This window comes from Palaemon carinicauda, chromosome 6 (genome assembly GCF_036898095.1).
Source record: "Palaemon carinicauda isolate YSFRI2023 chromosome 6, ASM3689809v2, whole genome shotgun sequence".
Lineage (NCBI taxonomy): Eukaryota > Metazoa > Arthropoda > Malacostraca > Decapoda > Palaemonidae > Palaemon > Palaemon carinicauda.
In genome coordinates, this window is record NC_090730.1 from 165,837,146 (window position 1) to 165,847,728 (window position 10,583).

General features: G+C 42.9%; 1 protein-coding gene across 1 annotated transcript in view; it reads left to right on the forward strand.

The window, feature by feature from the left end:
- Nucleotides 1-437, forward strand: part of LOC137643329 (uncharacterized) — a 3,270-nt gene extending 2,833 nt beyond the window's left edge. Inside the window, exon 2 of the mRNA XM_068376165.1 lies at nucleotides 367-437. Within this exon, the coding sequence (XP_068232266.1) occupies nucleotides 367-437 (71 nt within the window). The remainder of the gene's footprint in view (nucleotides 1-366) is intronic.
- The last annotated feature ends 10,146 nt before the right edge of the window (nucleotides 438-10,583 follow it).

The following is a 10,583-nucleotide window of genomic DNA, read 5'->3' on the forward strand; positions in this document are numbered from 1 at the left end:
AGTCACCCATATTAAATGATGTGGTTTGTATTCCAGTTACGGAACAAATGACAAATTCGTAGATAATTTGTATTTTTCCTAACTATACAAACCTTAGCTATTTAACCAAACTTGCCCGCCAGCCCTGTCCCCCTTGAAGTCCTTCCTCCAAGCAAAGTGAGCTCAAGCACAGGTGTGTGTGAGGGGGAGTGGTAGCAAGCTACCCTCCCTACCCCCCGCTAGCTAGCAGTGTGGGTAGTAAACCCTCGTTAGAAATTGAGGGATTTTGACGAAGGAAAAATCTATTTCTGGGGAGAGACCTGTGTCGCCCGGTGAAAAGGTCCTTCTTGTCACTTTTCTGATATAAATATATTCCAAATATACCAGAGAAAGATAAAGCATTGGAATGCAGAGGTTACTACCCCTCGCGTGAGCACCCTTTAGGGCGTCGTGTATAAAGAAAGGCCGTGTGATAACCACTATTCACAGGTCGTCTTCCATTTAGATAATTCCTTCGTCAGTGTATTCAAGAAGGGTGTGCCGTTACAGCGGTCTCCACCGCACCAACCTGGATCACCCCACCGACGCCCGACACCAGCGCCACCTGACATCCTTCTGTATGTAATCCAACCAGGGCTTGGAAGGAACGGGGTGGGAACAAACAGGGAAGGGTTTCACCGGGCGACACGTCTCTCCCCAGAAATAGATTTTTCCTTCGTCAAAATCCCTTTTCTGGGTCGACCTGTGTTCGCCGGTGAAAAGATACAAGAGAATGCCTTCCAAGCTCAAACAAAACAATTAATAAAGGTAAAAGGAAAAAACCCATAAAAACGTGGAAACAGATTTACTAAATCAAAATTGGAACAGGGTTCCGCACATCTTAACACTAGGAATATGAAAATATAAGCTGTAAACATGTGTAAGTATGCTTGAAAAAATAGTATCTACACTGAATACGTGAATAAAGATTCACTAAAGCAAAGTGGAACAGGGTTCCGCACAACTTAACACTAGGTAATTTGAAAATATAACTGTAAACACGTGAAAGTATACTTGAAAAATATTATATACACTTTAAAAAAACAAAAGTTAACAAAAGGATGAACATAATTTAGGAATGATGTTCCAAAAGAGAATGATGCAGGGTAGCTGCATCCGTGCCACCGAGGTGAGAGGCATCGTGGTGAGAGGGGCAGGTAGAAGGGAGGAGTAAAATTGGTCCTGAAGTGTGGTGGCAGCGATAGATTTTCAACTGAAATCATGAAAATTGTCATTGCATTTGTATTTTAGAGTATTGGAGTTGTTCTTACCATCTCATTATTATTATTATTATTATTATTATTATTATTATTATTATTATTACTAGCCAAGCTACAACCCTAGTTGGAAAAGCAAGATGCTATAAGCCCAAGGGCTCCAACAGGGAAAAATAGCCCAGTGAGGAAAGCTTTTTAAAATCAGTGGTAAGTTCTTAAGAATGCTTTCTTCTCAGTTTATAGTTATATTTATTCCTATTCCATATGTTTATGTTTATTTAGAGTTTCATAAAACATATTATTTTTAATTAGTTTAGTTTGATCTGTAAGAATGAAAGGCTAAAATGCCTATTGTAATACAATCTTGGCATAGAAATTAAAACTTAGCATTTTCTTTCAGGAGGTGACTGGTGATTTTTATCTCGACCATCTACGATGAAAACATGGAGAAGGTGGTCTGTGGCACCCTAGCAGTACCAACCAAACTTGGCCGAGTCCCTCGTCAGGCAGGGAGGAACAATGAGAGAAAATATCTCTATTCTTTTTTTTTTCATGTCGGCTACCTCCCAAAAAGGGGGAAAGTGCAATGATAGTTAGAGTGATTTTAAAAGACGACTCTTGCATTGAAGGAGAGTAGATGAATCCTCCGTTTCTGTTGATCATAAAAAGTACCTTGATTTTTAACCCTTTAACCCCCAGGCTATTTGGAAATTTCCAACCCTTAACCCTCAGGGGGTTATTTTTTTCCCAGCACATTTTGCAGTATATATATATATATTTTTTTTAAATTGCTGTAACAGCCTTAATTTTCGTCATAGAGAGGTCAGGTTGGTCTCATTCTCTTGGAAAATGTCTGAAGTTTCTAAAAAAATTATCAAAAATATGCAAAATAAAATGTAAATAGCAGTTTTTTGCAAGGACGTACCTGTACGTCCATGGGGGTAAAGGGATGAGTTTTGTGAAACGTACCAGTACGTCCTTTGGGGGTAAAAGGGTTAAAAAATGTCATTATTATTAAAATTATTAGATTTTTTTTAAAGGGCTTAGATCACAGGCTGAAAGGCCACTTGCACAAACTGCGCAGCCTCTACAATGTTTACAACTTTTTCAGAAAGATCAAATCACTGGCAGCCTCTTATATTGAACACTGTTGTCACAGGATACTGTTAGTTAACCCTTTTACCCCCAAAGGACGTACTGGTACGTTTCACAAAAGCCATCCCTTTACCCCCATGGACGTACCGGTACGTCCTTGCAAAAAAATGCTATAAAAATTTTTTTTTTCATATTTTTGATAATTTTTTGAAAAAATTCAGGCATTTTCCAAGAGAATGAGACCAACCTGACCTCTCTATGACAAAAATTAAGCCTGTTAGAGCAATTTAAAAAAATATACTGCAAAAGGTGCTTGAAAAAAAAAATAACCCCTTGGGGGTTAAGGGCTGGAAATTTCCAAATAGCCTGGGGGTAAAAGGGTTAATTTTTTTCTTTTCTGAAGACCAAGCATTTTCTTAATTAGAAATTCACGGAAATTTATCTTTGAGTTTTTAAGACTCCCAAACTTTGTAGTGATTCCATGTATGAATGTGATAGAAATAAAAAAATTGAAGGATTTATGTAAGTTCATTAAGCTAAGTTTTGATCAGAATATTGTGCATACCTAGTGGTAGTTATCCTGACGTATGTTTGCAAAGACTCAATAAGATACTTGTAATGTGAATCTAGAAGTGATAGTATTTGATGTTAATATAAAAACGCATTGTAAGCATCCTATGAAGTACCTAACATTTTATCTCAGATATTTTGTAGTTAAGAGACAGTAGATAACCTTGAGAGCCAGCCCATGTGACAATATTGATTGTTGTAAATTTCTAGATCTGTTTTGGTGAAGAAGGTTGGGAAAAATGGAGTATCCTGTATAAACAAAGAAAGGATTTAAGGTTGACAAGATAAAATATTGGTCAAATTAGTAGATATAAGTATTTATTTTTCAAAGTCTATTTTCTATAATAATCTGAGAATGCTTGATTTTGTTTCATACGTGAATGCAAACCATTGAATTCAGCGAAGCTGGTATTACTCTATTGGGAGTATGAACAGGTAAGAGGTTGCCCCCATAGGAGTATGTGATCGCCAACAGATGCACGATCATATGTATGTGTGGTGGCGCTGTCCTAGATGGGTGCAACCGCGAAGAGCTTTCTTCGGAGACGGCCATTTCAACTTTTAACCCTTTTACCCTTAGATTATTTGGAAATTTCCAACCCTTAACCCCCAGGGGTTAATTTTTTTCAGGCACATTTTGCAATATATTTTTCAACATTAAACTTACCCGATGATCATATAGCTGTCAGCTCTGCTGCCCGACAGAAAAACCTACGGGCGGAATACGCCAGCGATCGCTATACAGGTGGGGGTGTACATCAACAGCGCCATCTGTCAAGTAGGTACTCAAGTACTCGATGTCAACACAGAACCAATTTTCTCTCTGTCGTGCCACTGGCAAGACCTACTAAATACGCTGTTACTAACTGGATTTGTTTTCACAACTATTTGGTGAAGTACACTATTCCAGTTTTGAGCTTTTGCTATGCAGGGGTTTTATCTTCATTTCAAAACTTGAACTCGTTTTGGATAGATTTGATTATGGTGACAAAGAGAGTATGGACTCTCTTTCACTTTTAAATGGCCGACCCTTCCCTTAGACGGAAGTGTGTTTAGGTTTTTAGTAATTTTGCTTAACACGTTATAGATCTATATATTTTATATCTCTCCGCCTTTATTAGGCCTCTTCGATTAACTTTCCTTTTATTATAAACATATAAAATAAATTTTTATGTTTTGTTTATATGCGACCTTTCCTGATATAGGCGGTCCTAACTTGGAACCGAAGTTAATCAACGTTGAGCCCGTTATATCGTATTTAACCTTTAAAGAATTTAAAACTTTTTAAATTTAATGTTTTATGACAGAATTTCTTTGATAGTCTCGTACTGTTTTCAAAGATGAACTAACGTTTAGTTTTTTAGTCTACGCAGTTGTTGACGTTCAGGACGTTCAACATGCGCTCTATCGTTACGATAGAGAGAGAGTGTATCACGGTTTCACTTTGCAGTAAGAGTAAACCGATTCTAGCGTTTCGTTCATTCTTTCTTAGCTTAAATGGTTTAAATTCTATATTAAAGGAACTTTTTATTTGGAAAACCTTTCAGTTTTTTCCTTTAGCAAATCTCATGTTTTGACGATATATATTGGGCTCTTCTCTCGGGTGCGAAATCTAGAGAGAAAGAGAGAGATAGAGACGGAGGGAGAGAGAGGAGAAAAAACGTTACGTTCAAGCGGGTAACGTTGTTCTCGTTTTACTCTCCTCCCTAGTCGCTGTAGGGGAAGAAGGTAAAACGTTTCTAGGGTTTTATTCTTGTTCCCAGGCTATGTGCGGTGAGAGATTGTAAATGTAGTTTATTTGATCTAGTGTTTAGTCTCTTTCCCAGCCACTGAATTCTTTATCTTTATATATGTTTTCTGTTGCATTATACGACTGTTTTCGCAATTACTACCTTTTAATGAAAGGTAGGATTGCCTGTTTCAGGTAGAAATTAGTAAAAGTTTCGATTTCAGTGAAATAAGTGCAAAACAGAAAATCAAAGTGATAAAGTGATATGCGCAAAGTGTTAGTGTTGCGTCCGAGGGTTCGTCTGTTCGTGCCTGTCGTTCACCTAGTCCGGGACCTCTTGCAAGCTCCCAAGCCCAGGGGAGAAGTAATGTCGAACAACTTATGGGTTCCTCAGGCCTTGATCAACGAACAGACGTTTTTCCCTCCGTGGTTTCGGGCGTATCTACCCAAGATCGCCCCACCCACACCAAGACGAGAGAGCCCATTTACTTCTCGTCTGCGGAAGAGGTTTCTCGTAAGAAACCTTGGACCAAGGTCTCGCAGCTTATTAAGTGCAAGTCGGTCCCTTCCGCGCAAGTCCAACGGCCCAGGTGTAGCCACTGGGTCAGTTCGGACTCGCTGCAGTCATCCGACGACTGCACACCTCCCAAGAGAGGCAAGGTGGTACCGCAACAGGCAGTAACTCCGTCTGTTGCCGCACCCGCTGTTTTAGACCCTCAGTCACAACGGACAGTAGCTCTGTCTGTTGCCGCTTTTGTAGACCCTAGTGGTCTTTACTGCAGTCTATGCAGACTCAGTTAGCTGCGGTTATGCAGGAGTTTCGTGCGGAGAAGGTTAACGCTGCACCCGTTAGCCTACAACCTGCCACGGTTGTGCGCCCAGCTCACGCTGAGGCTGCCTGCTCCCACACTCCGGCTGTGAGAGCTCCTCCACCCATGCGCAATCGACCCTGCCAGACGCATGCTGACTCCCACAGACGCACGGAGCACTCCGTTGCCGTGCGTGAGCTACCACAACAACAGGAGGGTGAGTTAAGCTGCCGTGTTTTGACACGGTGCGTCAGCCTCCGCAACCCACTGTGGTTACCGCCACTCGCCCGCAGCAGACTAGTCAGTCAGGAGTTGAGGCTTCCCCACACAGCTTTGGTTGTTGCCAGCTCACAGACTGTCAAGCAGTTACATGACGTTGCCTTCTGATCTGCTACTAATGCACCAGTGCTGTATGTCCTCACGCATCTGTTGTGGTTGACAGTTCAGTTTTTTTGACAGTTCACAGACTGTCAAGCAGTTACATAACGTTGCCTTCTGGTCTGCTGCTAATGCACCAGTGCTGTATGTCCTCACGCACCTGTTGTGGTTGACAGTTCAGTTTTTGACAGTTCACAGACTGTCAAGCAGTTACATAACGTTGCCTTCTGGTCTGCTGCTTATGCACCAGTGAGACCCTCACTGAGATAACCTAGCTTTTCTCGGACAAGGTTCCTGTAGATGAGAAAGTGCTGTTCTCCCTCCTACTGATATTCCTTTGAGGACTCTGTCATTTGGAGAGGAGCCTTAAGCTGCTTAGCCTCCTATGGACTTTAATTAAAGCATAACAAGGCTTCCAGGGATGGTAAATGGTTCCGCTTCAGTCGCTAACCCCGTCTGTTGCCACACCTGCTCCCGTAGACCCTAATGGGCTTTGCTGAAAGACATGCAGTCCAAGCTTGTGTCCTTGATAGAGGACTTTTTACGGAGAAGAACCTTCTAGCCAACAACCTTCCTACCGGTTGGTTGTGCACCCTGTTGACGCTGAGGTATCCTACTCGCGTCCGCCAGTTGAGGTGGTTCCTCCACCGATGCGACCCAGTGTGGGTTGCCAGTCGCACGTTGACGTTAAGCGACTCTCGGAGGTGGTTGTTGACGTTCAGTGTGTCTCTAGGAAGACGTTCAACAACCAGCAGAGGTGACTTGTTGTGACGCAGTGCGGCAACCTCAGCAACCCGGTAGGGTGTTGACTGCACAACCCAGACAGTCTAGACAGTTTCGGGTTGACGCTGTACTTCCTCGCGTCCCCATGGTTGACAGTTCACAGACTGTGCAGCAGTACCATGATATTGTGTCCGGCTCCGTCACGCATCCACCAGTGCGACGGGATTCAGCGAGTCAGACGTTGCCCACTCCGTTGCCGTTTCCTCATCAGTTTCGGATGAGGAACCCTCTGATGAGGACGTTGCTGAACAAGACGATCAACCCTCAGCCCTGCTATCCATCCAGAAGATGCTGAAGAAGGAACGCTGCCCTGTCAGGCTGTGGATGAGTCTGGTTAGGACACTGTCATCCGTGGTTCAATTTGTGTCACTTGGAAGACTACACCTCCGTCCTCTTCTGTATCATCTAGCTTTTCACTGGAAAAGGACAAGACGCTAGAAGCGGTCTCGATCCCGGTTTCCGGAAAGATAAAGTCTGGTCTGACTTGGTGAAAGGACTTTATCAACCTTAGAAAGGGTCTTCCCCTGACTGTTCAGACTCCCAACCACGTTCTCTTCTCGGACGCATCGGACGTAGGCTGGGGTGCGACATTAGGCGGTAGGGAATGCTCGGGATTATGGAACTCGAGTCAAAGGACAATGCATTTCAACTGCAAGAAGCTACTGGCAGTACGTCTGACCTGGAAAAGCTTCAGGTCTCTCCTTCAAGGCAAAGTGATGGAGGTGAACTCGGACAACACCCTGCTTTGACGTACATCTCCAAGCAAGGAGGGACCTACTCTCTGACATGGTACGAGATCGCAAGGGACCTCCTCACCTGGTCAACAGGTCTAGACTTTTCACTAGTAACGAGGTTCATCCAAGGCAACTTGAATGTCATAGCAGATTGTCTCAGTAGGAAGGGACAAATAATTCCAACAGATTGGACCCTCCACAAGGATGTATGCAAGAGACTTTGGGCCACCTGGGGCCAGCCAACCATAGATCTCTTCGCAACCTCGATGACCAAGAGGCTCCCAATAGTTTGCTCACCTATCCCGGACCCAGCAGTAGTTCATATAGATGCCTTTCTACTAGATTGGTCACATCTAGATCTATATGCATTCCCTCCGTTCAAGATTGTCAACAAGGTACTGCAGAAGTTCGCCTCTCACGAAGGGACAAGGTTGACGCTAGTTGCTTCCCTCTGGCCCGCGAGAGAATAACTCACCGAGGTACTTCGATGGCTAGTAGACATTCCCAGAACACTTCCCCTAAGGGTGGACCTTCTACGTCAGCCACGCGTAAAGAAGGTACACCAAGGCCTCCACGCTCTTCGTCTGACTGCCTTCAGACTATCGAAAGACTCTCGAGAGCTAGAGGCTTTTCGAAGGAGGCAACCAGAGCGTTTGCTAGAGCAAGGAGAACATCCACCCTTAGAATCTACCAATCGAAGTGGGAAATCTTCCGAAACTGGTGCAAGTCAGTATCCGTATCCTCGACCAGTACCTCTGTAACTCAATAGCTGACTTTCTCTTATATCTGAGGAAAGAACGATCTCTTTCAGCTCCCACTATCAAGGGTTACAGAAGCATGTTGGCATCAGTCTTCCGTCACAGAGGCTTAGATCTTTCCAACAATAAAGATCTACAAGACCTCCTTAAAGTCTTTTGAGACCACGAAGGAGCGTCGTTTGGTTACACCTGGTTGGAATTTAGACGTGGTACTAAGATTCCTTATGTCAGACAGGTTCGAACCGCTTCAATCAGCCTCCCTGAAAGATCTCACCTTTAAGACACTTTTCCTGATATGCTTAACCACAGCTAAAAGAGTCAGTGAGATTCATGCCTTCAGCAAGAACATCGGATTCTCATCCGAAACGGCTACATGTTCTACAACTTGGTTTTCTAGCCAAACACGAGCTGCCTTCTCGGCCTTGACCAATATCGTTCGATATTCCAAACTTATCGTATGGTTGGAAATGAACTAGAAAGAGTATTATGTCCTGTAAGAGCTCTTAAGTTCTATTTAAAAACGTTTACGAGGCCCGTCTGAAGCTTTATGGTGTTCAGTTAAGAATCCATCTTTGCCTATGTCAGAGAATTCTTTATCCTATTTTATCAGACTGTTAATACGAGAAGCTCATTCCCATCTGAATGAGGAAGACCAAGCTTGGCTGAAGGTAAGGACACACGAAGTTAGAGCTGTCGCAACTTCCGTGGCCTTTAAACAAAATAGATCTCTGCAAAGTATATTCGACGCAACCTATTGGAAAAGCAAATCAGTGTTCGCGTCTTTTATCTTAAGAATGTCCAGTCTCTTTACGAGAACTGCTACACTCTGGGACCATTCGTAGCAACGAGTGCAGTAGTGGTGAGGGCTCCACCACTACAATTCCCTAATTCCATAACCTTTTTAATCTTTCTCTTGAAATGTTTTATTAATATTTTTGGGTTGTCCGGAAGGCTAAGAAGCCTTTCGCATCCTACTTGATTTGGCGGGTGGTCAAAGTCATTTCTTGAGAAGCGCCTAGATTAGAGGTTTTGATGAGGACCTTTAGTATGGGTTGCAACCCTTCATACTTCAGCTCCTAGGAGTCGCTCAGCATCCTATGAGGATCGCGAGGCTCAGTAAGGAAGACGTACTTAAAAAGGCAGAGTAATTGTTCAAGTCGACTTCCTTACCAGGTACTTATTTATTTTATGCTTGTTATTTTGAATAACTGCTAAAATGAAATACGGAATACTTAGCTCATAATAATGTCAACATGTAATGCTGGTCTCTACCCACCCCCCTGGGTGTGAATCAGCTATATGATCATCGGGTAAGTTTAATGTTGAAAAATGTTATTTTCATTAGTAAAATAAATTTTTGAATATACTTACCCGATGATCATAAATTAAAGGACCCACCCTTCCTCCCCAATAGAGACACAGTGGACAGAGGAGAAAATTGGTTCTGTGTTGACATCGAGTACTTGAGTACCTACTTGACAGATGGCGCTGTTGATGTACACCCCCACCTGTATAGCGATCGCTGGCGTATTCCGCCCGTAGGTTTTTCTGTCGGGCAGCAGAGCTGACAGCTATATGATCATCGGGTAAGTATATTCAAAAATTTATTTTACTAATGAAAATAACATTTTTTTTAAATTGCTCTAACAGCCTTAATTTTCTTCATAGAGAGGTCAGGTTGGTCTCATTCTCTTGGAAAATGCCTGAATTTTCTAAAAAAAAATTATAAAAGATATGAAAAAAAATTTTTTATAGCATTTTTTTGCAAGGACGTACCGGTACGTCCATGGGGGTAAAGGGATGGCTTTTGTGAAACGTACCAGTACGTCCTTTGGGGGTAAAAGGGTTAACAAGGTGCTTGTAGTTGCTGGTGGGTGGAGGGTAAGTCCCGCCTACTCACCAGGTAGATGAACCCTCATTTGGAGTTTGGTCACAGCTCCGTGCACATGTGCTACTCTGCTGTCTCTTAATCTAGCTATTTAAATCTTTTGCTTTTTCCTTTATATTGAATATATGTGCTGGGAGATAGTAATTGCTCCTACTTAGATACAAACCCTTGTTAATTATAAGGGGCTTACTCCTAAATCATTTTGCTACAACCAGAAAGAAAGAATTATCGGGACGCTGGTAACGTTGTATGGTTATCAGCGTGGGGCAGTTCACCAGTCTCAGAGAGGCTGATTCACTCTTCGCCTGGTCGACACACTGAATAGACATATACTGCGATCACTCAACACGTGTTGTTGTGCCTAACCTATGTGCCTTTCCTTTCCTTTCCTTTCCTTTCCTTGTTTGCTTGTGAATTATGAGTAGTGGTCAAGGTAGCATGCGTACGTGTCTCGGTCTTGAAGGGTGTCTCTTATGAGCCAGGGCAAGGTGGGTCCCCATCCTTTGTGTCTGAGTTACCATGGTAAGCAGTGCTCTTTTTCTTCACCTCGTGATTTTTGCAGCGAGTAGCTGCCCTCCTAGTGGGAGAATACGGTGCTTGTTGT